We start from the raw sequence: 27,778 nt of genomic DNA, 5'->3' as shown, positions 1-27,778 counted from the left end.
ATAATGTGATGAAAATACTCTCTTGTCTAATAATTGTGCACACAGTGCAAGGTGTATTTCTCTTTTATTAGCCACTAGAAAATTATATATTAGAATCATAAAAAAATACTAACCAGCTCTTCCCACACTATGGATCTTGCCTCAGTCTATGCACACATAATGTGCACTCATCTCAATGCTTTATTCTTCTTTTCCATGGGTTTCATTCCTTTTCATTCTACAAATTTACGGTCCACCACAATAAATGTACTGCACAACCAGATGTTCTACTATAGTTTGCTACATTACCACAGAACCTGTAAAATATATACATTTTTTTTATCAATGCATGTGTGCACACAACTTATTACTGCTAGTCGCAATTTCTTATTTTATTTTCCCCTTGGCTCCTTGTCAGGAACACTCCTTTTACACACTTTATTATTTCACTCTGTCTAAAATAAAAACAGATAGGCTGAAATTCTCCAACAATCTCTAACTCCCCCTTTTTTCTCCACTAAATCATGTATTTTCCAGACTTTACACTTCTTTCAGGCAATTTTTCTCCATTCTTAAGATAGTGCTCTCTCTTCAACACAGCATCAAACTGAAACACAATGTAAACGGGAGCAAGAACAAAAGGTCAGAGCATAAAAACTACTCGCCAAAATATAAAACTAACAACCTCCCAAGGCCAAAAATAAAGACCTACACATGTGCAGGAACTGTGTGTGTGTAGTAATCATTACAGATCCCAGAGCCAGGCATGTGGAAGTGGAAAAACCAAAAAGCAGGAATGAGGATGACATTCCCATGTAAAAGTCCCACAATGCCTGAGAAACCTTAAATATGGTCAGAATAGCAAAAGAAAGGAGGGTAGTAGTGAAATGTAAGAAACAACATGGTACCTAAATGCGAAACAGAACCCCATGTGTATCGCTGTGTGTCACAGCTTCATCAGGGAAAGTGTGTGGACTCAACAAACAATAAGTATATATACATATAATAGTTGAATAATTAATTACCAGTGGTTGTTACAGGTGGACAAGGAAGCGAAAAGGAAATGTCCATCACTATAAGCAGTACGTCCGGTCTATCAGTAGAGGCAGATGCAATAACTACTACTGTACAGCATTAAATTATGTATATCTGTTGAGATAGGGCGCGCAGGTACACTCACTATCAGATGCCAAAAAGGTCAAAGTAAATGCCAATACAAAACGTGCGCACCCCAGATATATGAGAGCCATCAAAAGGGGAGTGTGCCTATAGATACATAGTGTCCGATCAGAATGCACGGAGAGTACCTTCCCCTGCTGATGTAATCGGAGCACCGAAGCATCAATCTATACCGATACATGCCTGTGTTGGCCGGCCCAAACTGCCTAAGGAGTGTGCCAGGTAACTCAGTGAAGCGGTGCACATAGTGAGCATGCAGAATCTGTTGGTACAAAGAAATGATGCGGCTGAATAATGAACAACGACAACTATAAAATAGTTTTGTAGTATCTATTGGTGCACAGAATTGGTGCAACTATATAATAAAAATGTATAGCGCATTACAGATTATCCAAGACCAGTGTGGCCACAGATACATGGCGCATGGCAATGGTGCAAATTGGTGCTGCATCAACAAAAAGAGTGTATTTAGCACACACAAGAATAGATAAATTAACCAAAATTGGCATTAGTGTATCTGCGTCAACTGATACACCGAACGTACCGCTTATAGTGATGGCCATTTCCTCATTCCTGCTTTAGGTTTTCCACTTCCACGTGCCTGGCTCTGGGATCTGTAAGGACTACTCAGTTCCTGCACATGGGTAGGTCTTATTTGTTACTTTGGGTGGTTGTTAGCGTTTCATATTTTGTATTTATAGCCGGTTGTGCAATCATCCTTATATATGTATGAGGTATTTTACTCTGCATGACTGTTTATTGTGTGCCAGCATTTGCCCCGTTTTTCCACTTTATTATCGTGGATTACCTTGATGCGGTATATCTTTGATTTTAAATTATTCTATGGTTTTGTATGTGTTTTCTTTGTCATTAATACAATTTTGGCAATTAGTTTGGGTATGCTAATCACTAGTGTATTTCTTCTCTTCAGCCACACATCACCAGTACATGAGTTCAAATCCAATTTTATAAAGAACACTCAAACACAATTTATTCTTTCTCTTTTTTTTTTCCTTTTATTTAGTTTATAATAATTACTGAAAACATCTGACAGGAGGACAATTACAGGATTTTGTTTTTATTTCACATCATAAAATGAATGTAAATAACTGACGTACGTCACACGTGACTGTTCCCCCCTTTTCTTTGGCGCCTTTATTTGAATTTTTCATGTGTTTAACTGCACGTAATACAAATAGAGAAAAGGGACCAGCACATCTAAGCTAGTGTGAACAGGCGCCAACCAAAGAAAGCATATAGGTAAAAAACAGTAAGGTTGCATCATAATGGTGCAACCTTACTGTTCTTACTTAACTGCGTGTAAGATCACTGTTGTTTTTACATGTGGTTGTCCTGAAGAAGGTTTGACTTTTAAAAGCGTTGACAGTAAATTACTTTTATTAATCTCTGGTGTTTGGATCCTTGTTTTTGGCAATCCCGCAGCGCAAGTTAAAGTCCACTTTGCCCTTTCATATTGGCATTAGAATCATAGTGATATCCACTTTCAGACGAAGGCAGACAGCTCTATAGTATACATTACAGTGATGATGCTGATAACTTATCAGAATGTTTAAAAGATTCTTAAAATGGCAGCTTATAAAGAAAATAGCCACATTCCTTACAGTACAGGATTATATATTTGATTTTTGACAACTGGCAGGAAGTGTAAGGTTATCAGTGTACCCTTTATAAGGAACCATATAGTGTGTCAGCAGTCCCAGGCTGTAATTCACATGTGATGTCACTATGTCACTGTCCCTCTCTCCAGCTGACGATTGAGGCTTAAATAGAATATGTCTTCATCCCATTTGTTATAAGGGAACACCCATTGAGCATTTCTTTAAAGGCAGGCTCATCCCATCTATTTTCTCAGTTCGTGCTCACAAAGGACAGGGCAGACAGCTCTGTTATTTTGATCTTCCCTTTGATACTTTTTAGCTGCCTGTATTGACTGGCTCTAGCCTTCTCTGTCGCACCCGAGGGGACCATGTCTGCCTTTGGATACAGGAGAGAGATCAGCAAGTATGAAGATATTGATGAAGATGAGCTACTTGCTTCCCTGTCACCAGAGGAGCTCCAAGAGCTGGAAAGAGAATTGGAGGACATTGAACCAGACCGCAATCTTCCAGTTGGAATGAGGCAAAAAAGTTTAACAGAAAAATCTCCAACTGTTAACTTCAGCCGAGAAGCACTAATGGCATACTGGGAGAAAGAAACCCAAAAATTAATGGAAAGAGAAATTGGTGCAAGTTCGGAGGTAGGTTACTATACTGTTTACATCTAAACTTAGATAAGGGTAAAAAGGAACAATCAATGTTTCATTCTGCAAATGTCAATATATTTTATCACATACTATTATAATATTAGTTGAAACCTCTACGGCATTTTGTTTAATAACTTTTGATCTGAGAAAATAAAATATTAAGAATATATACATATATATTGTATCTATCATTCATTTACATATGTTTTCATTTATATATAACATTTACATATATTGTATATATATTTGATAAAGTATATAGATATATTTTAAAAAGTTAAATATAAATGGCTGAAGATGAGTATACATTTTTTCAATTATATAAAGCCTTGTTATTACTTGTTACTGTAAGTAGATGCAAATCACTAGTAATTGTATGTAAAGCATAATTTTTAAAAATAATGTAATACAATATAGGGACAGAGAGAGGAAGCACAAGGCTCCGATAAAAAGCTTCCAGTTGTCTCTTGGATTCCCGTCTGCTTAGTCAAAGCCCTCCACTTGTCTCTGGTATTTGATTGTTTTCCAAACATGGTAGTTATCGTTATTTGGCTTCTATATATAGCCTCCATATAATCTCACTTCTGGTTCTACCTCAGTAGAATGACAATGTGTTGGATGACAGTTGGCCTTATTTGTCATCAAATGTATGGTGTCCGTTGAAAACCGCTTTCTTTTTTAGCTCTTAGTGGAGTCTCTAAAAGCTTAGTTTTTATAGGAAATAGTAAACTAAGGCTTGTTTGTCAGCATTTCTTGTAGTCTATATTGATGTTCTGCTACATTTCTGTGTTAATCTCTTTTTACAATTTTTTTCTTTTCAAAATGTCACTTCAAATTGTTTCTATAATTTGTCAGCCTAATTTCTTCCAAAATTACTATAAAAGTATTTAAATGTATAGCCGTTTTTGTCAGATGTAGCCTCCGATGAGAATGTTGAAATTTTTAGCATTTTATTAATTTTTTAAATGACAGAAGAGGGTATTTTATGAGAGTCATGGAAATCTATGAACAGTTTGCCCTCTCTTAGGCCTTATTCACACATCAGTATTTTGATCAGTATTTCATGAGTATTTGTAAGGGTGCGTGTCCACGGTCCGGATTGTCGGCGCTTTGGACAAAGCGGAAAACCCGCTCCGCCCAAAGCGCCGCCTCCTTCTGTACCCTCGGTGATTCCGGATCTGTTCATTGCACACATCCGAAATTGCCGCACCCTATACATAGGACCCTGTTACTTACCTTGCGGGACAGAGCATCGCCGCAAGGTAAACAGACATTCTGCGTTCTAAAAAGACGAGCCGCATGTCTGTAAGCGCAGGGCCACCAGATGCGTGTTCGCCCGCATAGTGGAGACGGGATTTCATAAAATCCCCTCCACTATGATGTAACATCTGGACCCTGCGGGTTGAATGCTGCGGTTGTATGCAGTGTTCAATCTGCAGCTTATACGGATGTAATCCGGCCCGTGGACACATACCTTAAGGCAAAACCAGAAGTGTCTCCAAAATACAGAACATGTGTCAAGCTTGCAATAATAGTTTTTCTCTGTAAGTTACATTCCTGGTTTTGCCCTACTATGACCGTACCGGTACGTCATAAAGCTAGCATAATAGAAGGTCTGCACTGTACAGTGTAAACTGACAACACAAAGGAAGCATTTAATTATGTAACTTGACACACTTTTTCCTTCAGAATTACAAGGAGGAAGAAGATGAGGAAAGTGAAGAAGATGACTTTACAGGAAGTAACAGTGAGATTTCTGAGGAGGTTTATACAGAAGAAGAGGAAGAAGAAGAAGAGGAAGCTGTGACTGAAGAAGAGGAAGCAGTGACTGAAGAAGAGGAGCAGGGAGAAGAAAGTGGAAAGGAGGATAGTGAAAAGGAAGACATAAAAGAAGTGGCTGCATGTGTGGAAAATGATTGCCAAGCTATAAAAATTCCTATTCAGATACCAGAAATAAAGTGCAACGGAGTTGCTATTGAGAAACCAACATGTAATGGCTTCAGTGCGAATCACAGCAAATATAACAGACAAGCTGATGAAACAGTGAACAATAAGACATTTACAAGTCTTGCGCTCTCAAACCCAACTGTCATTGAAGAAGCTCTAGAAAGCATCAAAATCAATGATCCTGAGACTTTTGAAATCAACCTAAATAACATGGAAAATGCAAAAACAGACACATTGGTAGCATTTGCAGAAGCTCTGAAAAACAACACTAATGTTAAAATATTTAGCTTAGCCAACACTCATGCTGATGACCATGTGGCAATAGCTATTGCTAATATGCTGAGAGTTAATAGGAATATCACATCCCTAAATATTGAATCCAATTTTATAACAGGGAAGGGAATATTAGCCATCATCAGAGCTCTTCAGTATGCAAACAATGTGCTAACAGAACTGCGATTTCACAATCAAAGACACATTATGGGAAGTCAAGTAGAAATGGAAATAGTAAAGTTGCTAAGAGACAATACAAATATTGTCAAGCTGGGTTATCATTTTGAGCTGCCAGGGCCTCGCATGTCTATGACAAGCATCCTTACTCGAAATATGGACAAACAGAGGCAGAAAAGAATACAAGAGCAAAAGGAATCTGGTTATGACCCTGCATCTAACCTAAGGACCAAGACTTTACAGAGAGGAACTCCAGGGTCCTCGCCATACCCTTCTCCTAAAAACTCCCCATGGTCATCTCCAAAAGTCAATAGAAAAGTTCAATCTTCTATCACTATATCTGCACCACCACCACCACCGCCTCCACCGCCACCACCACCACCCCCACCCCCTGCTCCTCCACTACTTCCAATAATTCAAGAAAAAAAGATTCCGACTAGAAATATAGCTGAAGTTATTAAGCAACATGAAAGATCAGCCAAAAAAATTCAAAATGGACACAGTAAGACAAAGGGTAAAAAAAGCAAAAAAGAACAAAATAATATTTTAAAGGAAATTAAAAATTCATTGAGATCAATTTCAGACAAGAAAGGTGAAGAAAGTTCTAGACCATCTACGCCCCAAAGATCTGCACATGATGATCTTATGGAAGCTATACGAGGCAGCAGTATGAGACAGCTTAGGAAGGTATGTATGATCACATACACATATATGTTTCAGAAAATGAAGTGTTTACATAGAATGCTGTGAGATCAAACAAATTAATGATCTTAATATATGTAAAGTCATGGTTATATTTGGCCAAAAAGGCAGCATATAAATCAACACTCCTATCACCAGTATATAGAAAGGGATTTATTCTAATTGAGTTTGAGTATCATTCAAAAACTGTCTATCACAAGCTGGCTGTAATCTGAAGACTGCTACAAGTTGTAGCTTTTCTTTTCATGGAAAATATCTTTAACCCCTTCTGCCCGAAGCCAGTTTTCACTTTCCTTTCCTTTCAAATCTCACATATGTCGCTTTATATGGTCATAAATTTGGAATGCTAAAAGAGTATACAGACATTATAGTCTGAGAATCAGCATGAGATCAGAGCTGATTCTTTTTGTGAGGTAAAACATTTCCCTGCATGTTTTTAATCAGCGTTTTACCTCAAGGAAAGAATCAGCTGTGGTCCCATGCTGTCCTGTCTGTATACTCTTTTCCTTCCTCTCCTGCCCAGGAGCTGTTGCACGATCAGACCATGTCCCTGTACGGTGAGATACAGCCATTACACAGCACACAGCAGAGGCACATTTATAAGATTATCTCAGCATAGGAACATATTATTTAGATACATCCAATTGTGGTAATTATTATGCCAAGATCTACTAATTAAAATGTTGATTAGAATTTACATTGTTCATGGGAAAACCCCTTTAAGCCTCCCCTTGAAGTGGTTTAGGAACTCATGTATGCAGTTGTCCTTTTGGCATTTGTAAACTTAGATTTGTTGTTGAAGTGATCATTGATTGACCTAATATTGAATAGGCAGTTAAAGTTGGGAGTCGTTTTTGGGCGGGCAGTGTACATTATCTTTATTATGCTAAAACTCAAAATGGCCTTACAACATGTACAGGTCATAGCTATGTGGAAAACTGGAGTACTGTATAAAATATAGACACTCCAGTATTGCCGAATGTCTATCTTTTTCATTAGTATCATTTTTTCCACTGAACCTATGGATGTGAAGTTCGCAAATGATGAAGTGGGGTTTTGGAAAAAAATGGTCTACATATAAATTTATAAAATCCTCGGAGAAAAAGACTTTGAAATAGTCAATTTGTGCATTTTCAAATTGGATTCCAGGGCTAGGCACAGAATCAGAAATTGGAAGCTCATAGCCTTCGGAGGGAACAAGAGGTGGTCCATATGTGATCACTGTCCTTGGGCGTTGTCTCAACTGGAGTTCTGGGGCGTCTTGGGGATTTAATTTCACTAAAGGAGTAAGAGGAAAAAATCGAGTAATGGGAAATGCCGTCCCTCAATCTGTGTTGAAGGCAAGAAAAGAGTATGAATCCTCTGCTGAATACAGCCTTTGGATTGATTGAGCCATTTTATTTTTCATGGGCATGTTGTGTGTGTCTGTAGTGTTTTTCATGTAACCAAACTTATTTTGAGTTTTTTTTCTTGTGTAACCAAACTTTATTCTAGGGTGTGTTTGATATATACTTGATTAGATTAGAATATAAGAAAAGAGAAAAAAAGAAAAGTAGAAATCAATCTTAAAATCAACTATGTAATTGTAATTCTATGTATTAGTAAACATACTGTGGGATACGCTAATTACTACAGTAAATTTTTACTAGATTATGTTGTCTCTATATCTAATCATATTTGTTAATCTAAATTATATATGTATTTTTTTACACTATTTGAAAAAAAAAATCCTGGAACAAAATTTTAACATGGTCTCTGATCTGTGTTGTTAGTGATGCTCTCCTTTCAAAATTTTTATTCTATTAATACATTGCAGTTATCATATTATACAGCACTGTGTACTTACAGTTGCTCATTTTGCCTTTCTACCCAGCTAATTCTTCTCTTTTCCATTAGTTCTATGATATCATGTGATTGAAAACTGACTAGCTGAATTCTTCTGAGCTCTATGTAGAAACAAGAGGTAGATTTTCCCTGTATGAGTCATATGTCACTGCAAAAGTCCCTGATGGGGAGGAGCAGCGGGGTCTGGAGTTAAAGAGGGGGATGACTCATGCAGGGAAAAACAGACTTCATATTTCTACATAGGGCAATGAAAAGAGAAGAATTAAATGGGTAGAAAGGCAAAATGAGCAATTGTAAAAACACAGTGCTATATAATATGATGACAGCAATATATTAAGAAGATAAAAAATTTAATGGGAATGTTTGTTTAAATTCTAATCAGATTACAGCAGCTGCAAGTTACACACAATTAGTTAGTGGGGACAAAATGCAAAGAAAAATTTTAAAAATAAAAATAAATTCTGGAATAAAATTCCTGACCAAAAATTGAGCACGGATGCTGTTTTGTGATGTACATCACTAATCGGCCACTATGAAGCTGCAGGATGCAGACATAGAAGTGGTGCAAAGTAAAAAATAAAACTGACAGGAAAACATTCTCTGCACCAAAAAATGAGCATAAGGCCTCATGCAGACATCTGTGTTGCACATACATGTTGTATCTGTTTTTTTCATGGATATAGCATGCACCGGTTGTAATCTATAGCAGAGGTCCCCAACCGCCGGTCCGCCGGTCCGCGGACCAGGACCGGGCCGTTGGGGTTTTTCAGCCGGTCCGCGGCGCCGCTGACAGCTAGTTAATTCATTTCTCTAATCAGCGGTGCCGGTGACCGCTGACAGAGGAAGAGGCTGCGGCACCGAAGACCAGCTGTCCGGGGGAAGGAGCGGGATGCCGGGAGCAGGTAAGTATCGCATATTTACCTGTCCTCGTTCCACACGCCAGGCGCCGCTCTGTCTTCGCGTCCTCTTGTTCTGACTGTTCAGGTCAGAGGGCGCGATGACGCATATAGTGTGCGCGCCGCCCTCTGCCTGATCAGTCAGTGCAGAGAGACGCCGGGACGGGACGCTGAGGAGCTGCAAGCAAGAGAGGTGAGTATGTGTTTTGTTTTTTTTATTGCAGCAGCAGCAGCAATGGCACAGCTTTATGTGGAGCATCTATGGGGCAACGGTGCAGAGCACTATATATAAGGCACAGCTTTATGTGGAGCATCTATGGGGCAATGGTGCAGAGCATTATATATAAGGCACAGCTTTATAAGTTTGAATCACATTGAATCAGTTTGAATCACATTCTCATTATAAATGTCATAATTATATGATAAGTATGCACTAAGCTCCATCCCTCCATAACCCCACCCCCATATGACCAAAGCCCCGCCCCTGCCCCACCCCCACCGGGCCATGGAAAACTGGTCTTGCTTAAAGCCGGTCCCTGGTGCAAAAAAGGTTGGGGACCTCTGATCTATAGTGTTATTCGCATATCCTTGTTTTTAACAAACTGTGTGTCAGTGCAAAACTCACAGAGACATCTAGTTTTCCTCCCACAGCATGACTGAAAAGGAACAATACAAGTCTATGGGTCCGTAAAAACACGTATAGCACACGGATGGCATCTATGTACTATCAGTGCGCTGTCCGTGTTTAACATTGCAAAGTAGAGAAGAAGCTTTGTCATTTATGTATCCATCCGTGAAAAACACTGATGACACACTGATGGTAAAACGGACACACTGATGGTAAACATGAACACACTGATGGTAAAAATGGACATGGATGACAATGATGGTAAATACTGACACAATGAAGGTAAAAACGGGCACACTGATGACACACTGATGGTAAAAACGGACACACTGAAGGTAAAAACAGACACACTGATGGTAAAAATGGACATGGATGACAATGATGGTAAATACTGACACAATGAAGGTAAAAACAGACACACTGATAACACACTGATGGTAAAAACTGACACACTGATGGTAAAAATGGACACACTAATGACATACAGATGGTAAAAATGGGCATTGATGACACTGATGGTAAAAACAGACACACTGATGACTCACTGATAGTAAAAAATAAACACTGATGGTAAAAAAGGACATGGATGACACACTGATGGTAAAAACAGACACACTGATGATAAAAACGGACACACGGATGGTAAAAATGGACAGACTAATGACACACTGATGGTAAAACCAGACACACTGATGGTAAAAACAGACACACTGATGGCACACTGATGGTAAAAACGGACACACTGATGATAAAAACGGACACACTGATGGTAAAAATGGACAGACTAATGACACACTGATGGTAAAAACAGACACACTGATGGTAAAAACGGACACGGATGGTAAAAATGGACAAACTAATGACACATCGATGGTAAAACCAGACACACTGATGGTAAAAACGGACACACGGATAGTAAAAATGGACACACTAATGACACACTGATGGTTAAACCAAACACACTGATGGTAAAAACAGACACAACTGATGGTAAAAAGGGACACACTGATGGTAAAAACAGACACAACTTATGGTAAAAACGGACACACGGATGGTAAAAATGGACACACTAATGACACACTGATGGTAAAACCAGACACACTGATGGTAAAAAAGGACACACAAATGACACACTGATGGTAAAAACGGACACACGGATGGTAAAAATGGACACACTAATGACACACAGATGGTAAAAATGGACATTGATGACACTGATGGTAAAAACAGACACACTGATGACTCACTGATAGTAAATAATAAACACACTGATGGTAAAAATGGACATGGATACACTGATGGTAAAAAAACGGACACGTGGATGGTAAAAATGGACACACTAATGACACACTGATGGTAAAAACGGACACACTGATGGTAAAAACAGACACAACTGATGGTAAAAACAGACACACTGATGGTAAAAACGGACACACGGATGGTAAAAATGGACACACTAATGACACACTGATGGTAAAAACGGACGCACTGATGGTAAAATTGGACACACTGATGGTAAAAACGGACACACTAATGACACACTGATGGTGAAAATGGACATGGACACACTGATCTTAAATAGTTTTTAAATGTTTTACTATTGACATCTAGGCTGCGCGTAGGTGGTCTGAACAGAGTGATTATGAGCACAGTGATTACATCCGTTGCGACTACTACTGTGTCATTAATGAGGTCCATTATGATTGGTCCTGCCATAGATAGAGCCACATACCGCTGATCAGCAATGTAAATGCCCCTTTTTCTGAACTATACTATTCACTGTAATTAGACATTTGCCAAGTGCAGTGATCACCTTAGCTATAACGAAGTACCGATGCATGAAAATTTTGGAAGTGATTAATGGCAGTATTACAGCTCTGTAGTGCAAGGTCATGAATTGAACATAACCACAATAAGTCAGCCATTGGTCAGTACTATATACACCCTGTGATTTCCTATGGGCAATAGGCCTAATAGATTCCAAAAATGACATGTTAACTTGTAAAAAAAACTTTGCTGCATTACTACAACTCACATTAGTTAAAGAAAACGATCCTAAAAACATAGAGGGGATACAATAAAAGTCTCTAACATGGATGTGTGCATGAACCTTATGATCTGAAAGGGAAAGGAATTTTTATCAGAAAGATTTATAATATTTTATTGTCCAAACCAAAGTGCACAATTTGTAAAAGAATAAAACCTCCACATTGTCATAACCATTCTGTGGTTTTGTTAAGAATGTTAAGCACTAAAATCTTCCAATTTTAGCTAAGCCTGGGACTACTTAAACACTAAGCCACAGGCTCTGCATCTGTGTCACATTTTTTTGCCTGTAATCAGCGTCAAACTGGAGAACCTCAGGCCCACCAGAGAAAATCATTCTTGGGGCCCACTATGTAGCTACATAGAAATAAATACAAGACCACCAATTGTGCGGTAAGACGTGCTAATATCCGGTATAAGGTAGTACACGTCTTAATTATGTAGCAGGATTTGGGGTAGCCCCCTCTTAGAATATAAAGTAGACCACTCATAGAATACAATATAGCCCCCTCATAGAGTATAATGCAGCCCCCTCCATAGAATATAATGTAGTCCCCTCCATAGAATATAATGTAGCCCCCTCATAGAATATAATGTAGCCCCCACATAGAATATAATGTAGCCCCCTCATATAGTACAATGCAGCCCCTCCATAGAATATAATGTAGCCCCCTCATATAGTATAATGCAGCCCCCTCATAGAATAAAATGTACTCCCCTCATAGAAAATAAAGTAGCTTCCTCATAGAATATAATGCAGCCCTCATATAGTATAATGCAGTCCCCTCATAGAATATAATGTAGTCCCCTCATAGGGTATAATGCAGCCATCCTGATATAGTACTAAAATCCAGGTATAATATAAGGAAGTACATGTCTTAATTATGTAGCAGGAGTTGGAGTAGCCCACTCTTAGAGTATAAAGTAGCTCCCTCATAGAACATAATGTAGCCCCCTCATAGAATATAATGTAGCCCCCTCATATAATACAATGTAGCTCCCCATAGAATATAATGTAGCCCATTCATAGGGTATAATGTAGCCCCCTTCATATAGTATAATGCAGCCCCCAACAGAATATAATGTAGCCCCCTCATAGTATAATGCTGCTCCCTCATAGGGTATAACGCTGCCCCCTCATAGGATATAATGCTGCCCCACTCATAGGGTATAATGTACCCCCCTCATAGGGTATAATGCTGCCCCCCCATAGGGTATAATGCCCCTCCATAGGGTATATATATATATATATATATAAACAAACACAATACCTCTCCTCCTCGCTCCCAGGCTGATTCCAGCTCTGGTGTCAGCAGCTGCACTCACTGCCGTCTGCCAGACACCCAGCGGATGCGCGATGAAGTGACGTCATCACGCACCTGCTGTGTCAGAGGCAGAGGGGAATGATGGGAGAGGAAACGTCATCTAACGCTCTCTCCACCATTATTGCTTTCAACTATAATGGCATCTATGAATTACGGTTCCATAGCGGCTGCATGGGCTAGGGGCCCCATGAGGATCGGGGGCCCTGATCTGCTGGCCCTGATAGCTGGCAGTGTTAGCCGGCTGCTGCCACTATTAAAGTGAAATGAATATTCACCCCTTTCCACGGGGAAGAGTGAATATTCATTTCTTTTTAGCAGCGGGGAAAGGCTTTAGCTGCAGCAGCTGGCTCCTGCCTCCTATCACCTGCTGCTGCTCCGCTGGCACCGGGGGCTCCCATAACATGTGTGGTGTGCCGCTATTAGCAACACGCCATTGGCTGGGGGCCCCTGGAGCAGCTGGGGCCCTAGGCAGCTGCTGGCCAGTATGCCAGCAGGTGTCAGTGCCTGGGCCCACCAGAGAATCCTTCGGTTCTCCGGTGGGCCAGTCAGACCCTGCCTGTAATATACATATTAAATAATTCCAATCCATGTATTATCACTCAGGAGAATAGTGTCCTTTCTACTTAAAGGGATCCATCATTATTCCATACAAATAAGGTTGAATGAAGAGAACTGTATGTGCCCACAGTTTGTAATGAACTCTGAAGTCGTATCCATTGAGGATAGATCTCAAGGACTGAGAAGCCTTGGCATAATAGCAAGCAATACAATCTTAGAGTCTACTTTTGCAGAAAAATGTTTGAAAATGTGATTTAATCATTTAACTCTGTTCACTCTAAGCTTATTGCGGTCAGCAATCTGGAAAAGAGAGAGTTAAAACAACATACTAATGAGGTCAGCAAGGCTTTCTGGGATTTTTCACACTATGCATAATACAGACAGCATTGGTATTAATGGCGCCAATAATATCACCAAACTGGTAGACCCCATTAAAGTGAAGAGGATCCATCAGCATTCACTGGTATCAATTGCAGAAACTGAAGCCATAAGGCTAGTGTGAACAGAGGCTAACACCTTTTCCATTAGCTTGGGGTCACTGTGTCTAACAAAATAGTGAACACATACAGCTTGCATACAGAACACATACACTTTGATTAGATAAGCTTTATTTTTTAAGAAAATAAAATTTTTCTGTAGAGAAATACCACTGCCTGGATGTCTAGTAACAATCTCTTTGTTTTTCAGGTGGATATTCCAAATGTACTCCGATAAAAATCCATTCTAGAAAAAAATAAAAAGCTTTCCCAAGTTATACGCAATTTATGAAATATATCCGTGACCTAGCAACCTGCACTCTTCAAGATGAAACATACATCTCCAACATTTTAACCGACTGAAAAAAAACTTATGTAAATAACTTTTTTTTTTAATATTTACTTTTGTGTATTGTAGAATAAACTATGTTCAAAATGGTCACGAGCCTTGTGATTTGCACTAAAACGCTTTATTTGTTTGGCTTACAACTTTTTAGGAATATGCAATAAAAATAATAATATTTCTGTTGAAAAGTTATTACTCTGAGCAGAACTACAGAGGCAATATGGAGGATGTGCAATAATTCTCTTTCTACGACAGCGTTCAAGCATCCGCCTTGATAAGTATTTATTAGGTTTAAGAGTGAAGGTTTGGGAATTTTAAGAACTCCACTATAAAAAAATGTATAAAGGGAATCTAACAAAATTCACAAAAACTGGCATGTAAAAGTTTTGGCACCCCTATATACTACTAGGTACTAATCATGCCGGGTGTCAAATCTTTTGCATTGACCCATATTTTCCTTGTTGTAATTTAAAAAAATGTAAAAGATGAATATATATATATATATATACTGTATATATATATATCTATATATATATATATATATATATATACTGTATATATTCATCTTTTACATTTTAAAAATTACAACAAGGAAAATGGGTCAATGCTAAAGATTTGGCACCCAGCATGATTAGTAGCACACTCTTTTTCAAGTACCACAACTTGTAGACGCTTTTTGTAGCCAACCAAGAGTCTTTCAATTCTTTTTTTAGACATTTTCATCCATTCTTCCTTTAAAAATTATTCCAGTTCTGGGAGATTCCTGGGTCCTATTACATGCACTGCTATTTTGAGGTCTAATCATAGATTTTCAATGATGTTCAGATCAGGGAACTGTGAGGGACATTGTAAAACCTTCAGCTTGCACCTTTTGAGGTAGTCTATTGTGGATTTTGACATGTGTTTAGGATCATTATCCATTTGTAGAAGCCTTCCTCTTTTCAGCCTTCTCCTGCTTTGTGAGCCTCCATCAGTTTCATTTTCAGAGTGCTAGGCAGCTGCTTAGGTGAACCCATGGCTGCTGTTTTTCGCACAAGATTAGAGGTGGGTGGGTTTTTATAAAGCTGGGAAATTTGCATCACCTAGCCTTTCCTAACAATGACAGTGAACAAACCATAACCCTAACAGGCTAATTACGGTCTGAAACCTTGGTCAAAATTATCTGAGCACATAAATCTCCAAGGGTGCCAAACATTTGCATCGGCCCATTTTCCTTTTTGTAATTTTTAAAATGTAAAAAATGACAATATATACGGTATTTTGCAGATTATAAGATGCACCCCAAATTTTGGGGAGAAAAGTAGGAAAAAAACTTTTGTAATAAAATGGTGGTGCTTCTTATAATCCGTGCGTCTTATTGCTTACTGTGGGTGGCAGCTGCAGTGGAGCGGGGTCCCAGGAGGCAGGAGTTGGGTGATTTTGTGGACTCCAGGCTGGCAGGAATGGGTATTTGGAGGAGTGACGCTGCGGGTGTTCAGTGGTGCTAAGGCTCCACTGACATTTTGTTAAAGCTCGGAGCCTCCGCACTTCCATGGTTTACATTGCGGTGAACCCTGGGAAAATGGCCCGCCGGGGGTGGCGAATGCGAAGATTGAGATCTCGGCCACCGAACACCAGCAGTGTCGCACCTCCGAATACCCCCTCCTCCCAGCCTGAGGTCCACAGCATCAACCCACTCCTACCTGGACCAGCAGCAACTCTGGGACCCCGATCAACCACAGTCGGTAAAGTATATTCAAATTGTAAGACGCACCCCATTTTCTTCCAGAATTTTGGTGCGGAAAAGTGTGTCTTATAATCCGAAAAATATGTGTCATCTTTAACTTTAGGCCCTTTTAGAGATCATTTCATTTTCAACTTGCTTAAATGTTCACAATATCAGTAATGTTGACCAGGGGAGCCCAAACTTTTACATGCCACTGTAATTTCTCTTGTAAAGAACCTGATGATTCACCCTGCTTTGCTGTTATCTGATTACATCTCCAGAAAAAAAGGAATAGAACCTAAATAAATTTACTGTATTGACTTCTTTGTTTTAATAAATACTTGTATTCCAATTGAAAAGTTGAATCATATTTTCTTACAGGTCTGCATTGTGCTATTCCTCAATTGACAAGTGAATATTAACATTCCACTTGTCAATAAAGTATGTTCATTCATAATTCCTAAGATAAATAATGGAGAAATGATACAATGCAGGGTTCCATGAAAAGCTCTGGCATTTCATGGGGAATACAAGTGAGGTAGCCTGCCATGTTGAAAATGGTATCTGACCGGCAGACAGGATGATATAGAGCTGGAGGAGCTAATCAGATTTCTATATATATATATATATATCCCTGTTTGTTTATGAGTCCAGTGGGCAGTCCTACGCAGTGACTGACAGTCTTTATTGTTTGACTGTGCACACAGAGATTATTATTATTAATTTATTTACCCACAGATAGCTGTCAGTCACTAGAAGGACTGCCCAGTGAACTCATATGCATACATACACTAGGGATTTCAATGAATAAAACAAGTCTTTTTGTATGTGGTTATATTCTGATGAAGAAGTCTGAAGATTTCGAAAAGCGTTGATAATAAAACCACATCAAGTCTACCTTGTATCCTGGACCATTCTTTCAGATCTCCATAAGCAGCGCAGATGACCCGCCTATTGTTTCTGGCAATAAACAACAAATCTCTACATCATTCTATACAATTTCTCCTTCTCTATATGGTGCTGTTCAAAGATTGAACTGCTTGTGAAAGATGCTCAAGCGAGGTAGTTGTGGGTGAGCTTCAGTCCGCACTCTCTTTGGCATCCTACAGACAACTCATCCCCCAGTCCCGGTGTGCTGCTGTGTGTGAGGTGATTCTCACTTACTTCAGGGCTGCAGGCCTCTTCTGACTCCAGGAATCCCTCTTCTGGAACCAGGGCAGCAATCAATCCAGAAGACACAAGGTTCATAAAAACAACCAAACTTTCACTTGGTGATTGGCAGTCTGCACAGTATTTACAGGCAGATGTAGAAAATAAGGCCCAACGAGTCGGCATCTTTCCCACAGGTACCGGATACAACTTCAGCCCTAGTTCACGATAGAGGCCACCAGATGACATAGCAACCAATCATATCCCTGTGATTATGATATGGGGGGCGATGGGCACCCGAATCGATGCCCAGGTTGAGCTCTGGTGCTTAAATGCCACTGTCAGTGATTTGACAGCAGCGTTTAAGAGGTTAACAGCAACAAGCGGAGTGAGATTAGCTCCTGAACCCGATACAGACACCCTGACACGCGTACCCTAATCATGCATCATGGAGTGTTAAGGGTTTAAAGAAAGCGAATACATTACATGATTGGTTTCGGTAGGGCTGTGTAGTAATACTGATTCCTAAACATGCCTGCAGTTGCCCTTCGAACAAACAAAATGCTCACCTGTTGGGTGAAGACATCATTTATGTCTGCAAAAAAGAAAATCAATATTATCGCTAGCACATCGTCTCATGTATACAGAGAATGTGTTGTTGCCAATAACAATACTGTATGAGGATAGAACGATCATATTACTAATGGGTTTATCCTGGTCAGTGTCCTTCGACCTGTGTAAACAAGTTGATAAAAGAGTACCGAATGCTGATTGGCGATCCTTAATTGTGCATTGATTGGCTGAGATCGGCACTTCTAAATGCATCGTGAGAGTGACTTAGCCACTTTATAAAGAGGAGCTGCTTCCATGCCAATTTTCCACAATGTTAGGATACGGCCAGGTAGCTCCCGATACTTATTCATATCATAACAATTATCCTTTATATCCACCGTCTATCCATTTTCTTTATAATAGTGAACTATACACTTAAATTGTACTGTTTGCTATTAGTAAGAGATATTTGGATCAGTTAGGATCAATATGTTGCCCGATCAGAATGAATAATTGTTTCCTTTAGTAGATGCCAGTGTTATGTTTAGTGGTTTAAAAATTTGCTGAAGAGTGAGAATTATCATTATGTCTAAGGATGAGCGAACCCGAACTGGAAAGTTCGGAGTTCATACCGGACACCTACTGTACTTTTACTTTTACAATACTTTTTATTGTCTGTCTGGTTTCCTGTTCGGGTTCGCCAGTTTAATAAAGCTTGTTGGAAGATTGCAGAGCAGCCAATCAACAGCTTCTGGAGCCATCACAGCCATGCCAAGTGTTGACATGTGTGATTGTGCAGCACATGACCCGGCCTGTGTAAAGGCTGGATCACGAGTGCCGCCACCATTATGCTCCCATTAGTGCAGGGATAGGACGCAGCTGGAATGAGGGGCAGATAGTGACTGTGCACTCGGCAAAAAAAATGCTGTGTGTACTCTGCAACCCCTGCTTGTGGGAGTACTGCCCTTTAAGCCGCTGTGTGTACCCTGTACTCCCCACCTGTGGGAGTACTGCTCTTTAAGCCACTGTGTGTACCCTGTACTCCCCACCTGTGGGAGTACTGCCCTTTAATCCCAAAGCCTGTTTTCAGCTTTCTGACCAGGTCAATTTTTACAATTCTGACCACTATCACTTTATGAGGTCATAGCTCTGGAATGCTTCAATGGACTCAATTGATTCTGAGACTGTTTTCTCATGACATATTGTACTTTTGTACATATAGTTCTTTGATATGACTTGTGTTTATTTGTGGAAAAAAATGGAAATTTAGCAAACATTTTGAAACTTTTGCAATTTTCAAACTTTTAATTATTATGCCCTTAAATCAGAGCGTCATATTTCAAAAAATAGTTAATAAATAACATTTTCACATGTCAACTTTACATCAGCACAATTTTTGAAACATAATTTTTTTTTGTTAGGACGTTATGAGGGTTAAAAGTTGACCAGCGATTTCTTATTTTTACAAAATTTGCAAAAGCATTTTTTTGGGACCACATTACATTTGAAGTGACTTTGAGGGGCCTATATTACAGAAAAAGTACCCAAAAGTGACACCACTCTAAAAACTATACCTCTCAAGGTGCTCAAAACCACATTCAAGTTTATTAGCCCTTCAGGTGCTTCACATGAATTTTTGGAATGTGGAAGGAAAAAATAAACATTTACTTTTCATTCACAAACATTTTCCTTTAGACATATATTTTTTTTACTTTAGCAAGGGTAACAGGAGAAAATGGACCATACAATTTGTTGTGCAATTCCTCCTTAGTATGCCAATACCCCATATGTGAGGGGAAACCACTGTTTGGGCACACGGCAGGGCTCGAAATGGAAGGAGCACAATTTCACTTTTTGAATGTAAAATATGCTGGAATAATTAGCGGATGTCATGTCATGTTTGGAGAGCCCCTGATATGCCTAAACTATGGAAGCTCCTCACAGCTGACCCCATTTTGGAAACTAGACCCCTTAGGGAACTTATCCAGATGTGTATTGAGCACCTTGAACCCACAGGTGCTTCACAGAGGTTTATAACGTAGAGCCGTGAAAATTTAAAAAATCAAATTTTTCCAGATAAATCTTTTTTTAGCTCCAAATTTTGCATTTTCATAAGGGTACCAGGAGAAATTGCTCCACTCAATTTGTTGAGCAATTTCTCCTTAGTGCGCAGATACCCAATATGTGGAGTGAAACAACTGTTTGAGTGCATGGCAGGGCTTGAAAGGGAAGGAGCGCCATTTGACTTGTTGAATGTTGAGTTCACTGATACCCCCTATGTGGTCATAAACTTCTTTTGGAGCACAGTGCAAAGCTTAGAAGGGAAGAAACGCCCTATTGCATGCAGATTTTGCTGCACTTGTTGGAGGGTGTGGGCAGTGAAGAAAAAATAATTTACATTTTTACCACCAAGAATGTGTGTTAGCTTTACATACTGGGGAAAAAAAAGGCAAGAATGGCACCAAAATTTGTCTCACAATTTCTGCTGAATGTAGCAATACCCCATATGTGGATGTATGGTACTGCTTAGCCATACGGAGAGACCCGGTAGGGACGGGGCGCTATTTGCCTCCTGGAGCGCAGATTTTCCTAGAATAGTTTGTGGACTCCATATACAGAGCCCCTAAGTCCTAGAAAAGCAGAATGCCCCCTCAAGTGACCCCATTTTGGAAATTATACTTCTTTTGGAATTTATCTACAGGTGTAGTGATGATTTCAACTCCATGGATGTTTTTTAGTAACAAGCTGTAGCAGATGTTGCTGACTGAAAATTGCAAACTGCTGTTGTAGTGACCAGTACGCTGTAGAGACCAGTACATTGCAGTCACCAGTACGTTATGCCCAGCCCGTGCTTCTGGATACATGCACCCGTAAATTAATCAGGCTCTCATCACTGCAGAAATGCCAAACATGTGGGCGCTATATGTGGTTTACGCACACTGGGGTTCAGAAGGGAGGGGGCATTTGGATTTGAGAGCGCAAAATTTGCTGAATTTCTTTTGGAGAGTGAGGAGCCATTTTGCTTTTTTGGCACCTTTTTACTACCAGTAAAATGTAAGCCCCTTATATTTTCATTAACAGATAACAGACCTGAGTGGGGACTTGCTTTATTGTGGATTGAGTAGAAGCTTTTATTGGGAACATTTTACATAACATTTGGGATCACAGTTATCCAGCTCTCTACACTGAGCACTTACTTTGGGGTTTCTATTCAAATCTCTGAGTAGCTTGATTCAGACGAAACCCTCAATGGATCCATTCACTATAATGAAGCAGCAGAGTTACTCTGGACTCCATCTAGCTCTGTTCAGCGGTGTCCTTCTTTTCAGAAGTGCACAAAACTGTGTCCAACGGCACTTTTATGCAATCATAAAAAGACAGACACTGACGGATCACAGGTCCTATGGCATCCACAGTGCCTCCATCTGCCTCAATATAGGGAATCTTCCACAGGGGATTCCGTCTGAATTACGTATTTCAGAGATTTACATGAATACCCCGGTGTAAGTGCTCAGCGAAGCGCACCGGATGTGTGCCCAGCCTTACTTTGGGACGCAGAATGAGCAGATCAACAGTAAGTGAAGAATTGGTTTTATTTATTTTTTTACACCGCTCCTCATGTAGTATAAGTGATTAGATGACTTTAATCTTCGGGTCTGTGCGATTACAGTGATACCAGATTCATATCGGATTTTTATATTTGGCTGCTGTCACACACTAAAAGACACCTGTTTTGCACAAAGTAGTTTTTGCATCCCCATATTTTGAGAGCTATCATGTTTCCATTTTTCGGCCAACAGAGTCATGTTATGGCATGTTTATTGCAGGACGAGTTGATGTTTTTATTGGTACCATTTTAGGGCACATGAAAATTATTTGATCGCTTTCTATTCTGATTTTTGGGAGGCAGAATGAACAAAAACCTGCAATTCAGGAAATGTTTTTTGGGGGGGTTTCTGTTGCTCCACGTGTGGTGAAATTGATAAGACAGCTTTATTGTTTGTGTCAGTATGATTACAGCATTACCCCATTTCTATAACTTTTTTATTTTTCAGCTGATACAGCTGCATGGTAGCTTGTTTTTTGCGGGACAAGATGACGTTTTCAGCTGTACCATTTTTTTTTTACAATCATCTTTTTTTATCTCGTTTTGTTGCACTTTTTGTTTAGTGGTATGATGATAAAGCATTGTTTTTTGCCTTGTTTTTTTCTATGGTGTTCACTAAAGGGGTTAATTAGTGGGACAGTTTAATAGAGCTGTTCGTTATGGATGCAGGGATTCCAAATCTGTGTACTTTTTGTTTTTTTTATTTTTACATAAATAAATGTATTTATTGGAAAAATGTTTTTTTTCTTTTTTTGTTCTTTATTTGGGGACTTTTAAAAATATTTTTACACGTTTTAATAATTTTAACTATTGTACATTGTCCCAGGATGGGACATCACTATACAGTCTCAGATTGCTGATCTGATACTCTGCAATGCTTCTGCACTGCAGAGCATTGGAGAAGCATCTGACAGGCAGGGAAGGAGGCATGTCAGCGCCTGCTCTCAGCAGGCACTCACAAGCCACCTTCCCTGCAGGACCCTGAAAGACCCTGCGGCTATCTTGGGGACGGGGGTCTCCATGGAGACCATCAGAACAACATGATTGCATTGCATTGTTCTCATAGGAGCAGTTAGGGAGCCCCCTTCCTGCATGCGATCTCCTCGATGACACTGTCACTATTGACAGCAGGATCAAAGGGGTTAAATGTCCGCGATTTACTTAATCACAATGAAATTGGCCTACTTTTCACCTTTGAGATCGAGGAGGGGGCTTTACCCTTCCTTGATGTCATGATTACAAAGTCGAGCAGGGGGAGGTCATGCAGTTCCCCCCTTTTTTGGGATTAAATTTAACAGGTTATACTTGGGTACTGCCCTTGTCAGGGCGGGAGCACTGCAGGGGCACGACATGGAGCTATAGAAATAATCGGTAATTTATCTCCCCTCTGCCAATATTGCTTTCCTCATGCTCCTGCTTTTGCGTATCCAGCCTGGAGAACTCTTTGGGTGAAATCAAATCAATTTTTATATGAGCACTGGCTATTATGAGCACCAGCACTTTATGTTTTGTCTGCATTGTCATATGTTGGTCTGATTTTTATGGCTATGAATAAAAGTTGTATTTTATTTAATTCCTATTTTGCAGGAAAATAATTAGTCTGGTAAATACATAATTGACATCAGACATCAAGCTGCCATCTCTGTGTCAAATAAAAAATATTTCAGGACCGCTGTGTTTTTTCTTGTACTGTTGCAAATATATAAATCTACTTTTCCAAAGTCTCTTTGCGAGTAGTGTTTACAAAATCAACGTCCAAATATGAGCACCAAATAAGGGACGTGGACATGGCCGTGTAGCTGTTGATGGTGGATTTGGTGAACCTTCTTCTATTGATGCTGCGCCACTGAATAGTTTTTCTTCTGTTACCCTACATTCCAGAATAATGCCCCTCATTAATAATGGTGCATTTTTTTCAGTATGACTAAGTAGGAGTATACCAATGGACCTCTCAGTGTTTGCGTTTTCTCCTGTTATGTTGGCCAATCAAACCATGGCCGCACCCATAGAGAAGTTCTGTACTATATGCCCAGATGGTTGAAGGCAAAATTGACACCATTTTTCCAGGAAGACATAACTCAGAAACAAGAGGTGCACAGAAAATAGATGTGCAAAATGAATGATAAATGAAATGATTGACATTATAAACTTCACAGCAGCTGCAGGATCCTGTGGTTAAGTGAAACCTTAATCTGTGTAGAGTTCTGATGGGAAATTGGCTGGAGAAGTGCTAGAGTCTAATTCCCAGGCTTATCATTCCCAGTTTAAAAGACAATGTGACCACACAAAATAAATAAGAAACACTCTTTTTACGATTTCACTTCCAAACTAAATTACTACAGAGACTAAATAACTGAGGGATGTTGGAAAGAATAGCGTAAGCCATAGCACACATTCTATGTAATCCATTTTAACCCCATAACACAATATCCTGTATTGTGGGGGTGACAGCTTTTGGAGAGATATTATTTAGCCAGCATCTGTGTCTAACAGCAATGGCTAGAGCTCCAATTGCTGTAGTTAACCATTTAAACGCAGCTGTCAATCTCTGATTAAATGGAACTGGTACCCAAGCCCTCTGGCTCTTCTGTAACATAATTGTGGGGTACCAATAATACCACAGCAGTCGATTGCCTGCTGAAGGCCACTGTTGCTGCCATCTTTGCATTCGTATGAATCTAAGCTCCATAGGAGACCAAGATTTTCCCTATATACTGCAGCAACACAATGGTAGTGAATTGTTGTGAACTCTGTTCTCGAGCTCCCTCCTGTGGTCAGGAATGGTATTTCTGTGAGTTCTGTCCGTGGGTTCCCTCTGGTGGCTGAAAGTGGAGCTGCTGGTCTGGAGGTGGCTTCCTCAGCTGCATCGTTTAAGACTGAGCTGGTTCCTCTATTTAACTCTGCTCAGATCGTTACCTGATGCCAGTTGTCAATGTATCTGTACTGGTTCAGATCTCACTTGGATCTCCTGATGACCTGTCTACTTCAGCAGAAGCTAAGTCCCTGTTAAGCTCATTTGTTGTTCATTTGTGTGCTCAATATATTTCTGAGCACCTGTTAAGTTTTGTCCAGCTGGCTATCATGATATTGTATCGCTAGCTGGAAGCTCTGGGTTGCAGAGTGGCACCTACCGCGCCGTGAGTCGGCGCGGGGGGTTTCTTGCTCACTCTGCGTGGCTTTTTGTAGTTTTTTGTGCTGACCGCAAAGATCCCTTTATCTATCTTCTGTCTATTTAGTAAGTCGGGCCTCCGTTGCTGAAACCTGTCTCATTCCTGTGTTTGTGCCTTCCTCTTAACTCACAGTCAATATATGTGGGGGGCTGCTCTTTTCCTTTGGGGAATTTCTCTGAGGCAAGGTGAGGCTATATTTCTCTTTAGGAGTAGTTACCTCTCAGGCTGTGAAGAGTCGTCTAGGCAGAGTCAGGTACGATCCACGGCTAATTCTAGTGTGTGTGATAATAGATTAGGGCTGCGGTCAGCAGAGCTCCCACTTCCCAGAGCTCGCTCTATTTTGCAGTTTTGACTATCAGGTCATTCCCGGTGCTCCTAACCACCAGGTCCAGCCATAACAGTGAAGTATATATTATAAGTGTATAAGGTTCAGGTTCCCTAAAGAGACTATATATATATATATATATATATATATATATATATATATATATATATATATATGTATATATATATATCCTGGCAGACTTTTTGCTTTCTTGGCCCTTTCTTCTGAGAATATGAATGATAAAACCAAAACTTTCTCTCCACTCATGGTTAGTCGTTGAGTGAAGCCATTTAGTGTCACTCTACTGTATTTTCTCTTTTAAAATCATAATGACAGCCAAAAACATCCAAATGACCCTGATCCAAAGTTTACATACCCTGGTGATTTTGGCCTGATAACATGCACAGAAGTTGACACAAATGGGTTTGAATGGCTACTAAAGGTAACATCCTCACCTGTGACCTGTTTGCTTGTAATCAGTGTGTGTGCATAAAAGCTGAGTGACCAAAAGAATTGTCATATACATACAGTGGGGGAAATAAGTTTTGATCCCTAGCTGATTTTGTAAGTTTGTCACTGACAAAAACATGAACAGTCTATAATTTTAAGGGTAGGTTAATTTTAACATTGAGAGATAGAATATCAAAAAAAAAGTCCGGAAAATCACATTGTATAAATTATATACATTTATTTGCATTTTGCAGTTAAAAATAAGTATTTGATCCCCAACTTTTTTTTGGAAAAATCTTTTCACAGCTCAACGTTATCAAATTCCGCAACGCACCTGTTTGTTCAAAACGTCACCACATCTCTACATACATTCCTTAAGGAGTTTAGTTTCCAATCTAGGGTCACTTGTAAGGGGTTTCCACTGTTTAGGCACATGAGGGTATATGCAAATGTGCCATGGTGTCTGCTATCTATTCCAGCCAACTTTGTGCTTCAAAAGTCAAATGGTGCTCCTCATTTTCCAAGCTCTGCTATGTTTTCAAACAGTAGTTTTCCACCCCACATGGGGTATTGGCATACTCAGGAGAAATTGCACAGCAAACATTGGGGTCATTTCTTCCTATAACCCTTGTCAAAATGAAAAATTTTGTGCTAAAGCAATATTTTTGTGGGAAAATGTGATATCGTCATTTTTCCCTTCCACGTTGCTTTAATTTCTATGAATCACCTAAAGGGTTAATAAACTTTTTGAATGTGAATTTTGAGGGTATAGTTTTTAAAATGGTGTCCCTTCTGAGTATTTTCTGTCATATTGGCATCTCAAAGTCACTTCAATTGTGTATTTTCTTTCACATTGGCTCTCAAAGTCACTTCAATTGTGATGTTGTCCCTAAAAAAAATGGTTTTATAAATTTTGTTGGAAAAGTGAGAAATTGCTGGCAAAAATTGACACTTCTAGGGCTATGTTTTCACGATATGGTATGGTTTTGGTAAGTTTTTGACGTGGCAGAATTTCTGCACCTATTATTTAAATTAGATTACTTGCAATTTTTCATTGTGTTTTTGTGACCATTTTTTTAACATGCGTTTATATTGCGTTTTTGACACTGCATTTTTTTGTCTCTTTTTGGTGTGTTATACTTCACTTCACGCCAAAGCCTGTTTTCACCTTCCTAACTAGGCCAAATTTTACAATTCTGACCAGCGCCACTTTATGTGTTAACTCTGGAATGTTTCAACAGATCCCATCGATTCTAAGAATGTTTTCTTGTGACATACCGTACTTCATTATAGTGGTAAAATTGCTTCAATATAACTTGCATTTATTTGTGAAAATAGCAGGAATTTGGCAAAAATTTAAAAAATGTAGCAATTTTCAAACTTTTACATTTTGTCCTTAAATCAGAGAGTTATGCCACACAAAATAGTTAATAAGTAAAATTTCCCACATGTCTACTTTACATCAGCAAGTTTGTTAAGAATAATGATTTTGTTAAGAAGTTATAAGGGTTAAAAGTTGACCAGTGATTTCTCAATTTTCCAACAAAATTTACAAAACCACTTTTTTAGGCACCACATCACATTTTGACTTTGAGGGGCCTATATGACAGAAAATATCCAAAAGTGACACCATTCTAAAAAACCGCACCCCTCAAGGTGTTCAAAACCACATTCAAGAAGTTTACTAACCCTTCAGGTGCTTCACAGGAATTAATAGGATGTTGAAGGAAAAAAATAACATTTAATTATTTTCACAAAAATTTTATTTTAGCCTCAAATTTTTTATTTTCGCAAGGGTAACAGGAAAAAATGGACCTCAATATGATACCCCATATGTGGGGGAAAACCACTGTTTGGGCATGCGGCAGAGCTCAGAAAAGAAGGAGCGCCATTTCATGTTTTTATGTAAAATTTGCTGGAATAATTAGCAGATGTCATGTCGTGATTGGAGAGTCCCTGATATGCCTAAAGAGTGGAAACTACTCACAAGTGACACCATTTTGGAAACTGTACCCCTCAGGGAATTTATCTAGATGTGTGGTTAGCATCTTGAACCCCAAGGTGCTTTACAGAAGATTATAACATTGAGCCGTGAAAAAAACAAAATCACATTTTTCCCACAAAAATGTTTTTAGCCCCAAATTTTGCCATTTTCACTAGGGAAACATGAGAAATTGCAC

At 39.4% G+C, this 27,778-nt stretch overlaps 1 protein-coding gene across 1 annotated transcript; it reads left to right on the top strand.

Moving 5' to 3' along the window:
• Positions 1 to 1,876: 1,876 nt before the first annotated feature.
• LMOD2 (leiomodin 2) lies at positions 1,877 to 14,817 on the top strand. Its single transcript, XM_077261058.1, has 3 exons — positions 1,877 to 3,415; positions 5,111 to 6,505; positions 14,506 to 14,817. The coding sequence occupies exons 1-3, from the start codon at positions 3,146 to 3,148 to the stop codon at positions 14,530 to 14,532; spliced, it is 1,692 nt and encodes a 563-aa protein (XP_077117173.1). The 5' UTR covers positions 1,877 to 3,145; the 3' UTR covers positions 14,533 to 14,817.
• Positions 14,818 to 27,778: the final 12,961 nt, after the last annotated feature.

Source organism: Ranitomeya variabilis, chromosome 5 (assembly GCF_051348905.1).
Source record: "Ranitomeya variabilis isolate aRanVar5 chromosome 5, aRanVar5.hap1, whole genome shotgun sequence".
In the NCBI taxonomy this organism is placed as follows: domain Eukaryota; kingdom Metazoa; phylum Chordata; class Amphibia; order Anura; family Dendrobatidae; genus Ranitomeya; species Ranitomeya variabilis.
The sequence above is the reverse complement of the archived record's forward strand: the minus strand, read 5'-3'. Positions and strand labels throughout refer to the sequence as shown.

Coding starts and splice junctions, on each gene's coding strand:
- LMOD2 (XM_077261058.1), top strand. CDS start 3,146: ATGTCTGCCTTTGGATACAGGAGAGAGATCAGCAAGTATGAAGATATT. Junction 3,416..5,110: donor AAATTGGTGCAAGTTCGGAG/GTAGGTTACTAT, acceptor TTTTTCCTTCAG/AATTACAAGGAGGAAGAAGA. Junction 6,506..14,505: donor GTATGAGACAGCTTAGGAAG/GTATGTATGATC, acceptor TTTGTTTTTCAG/GTGGATATTCCAAATGTACT.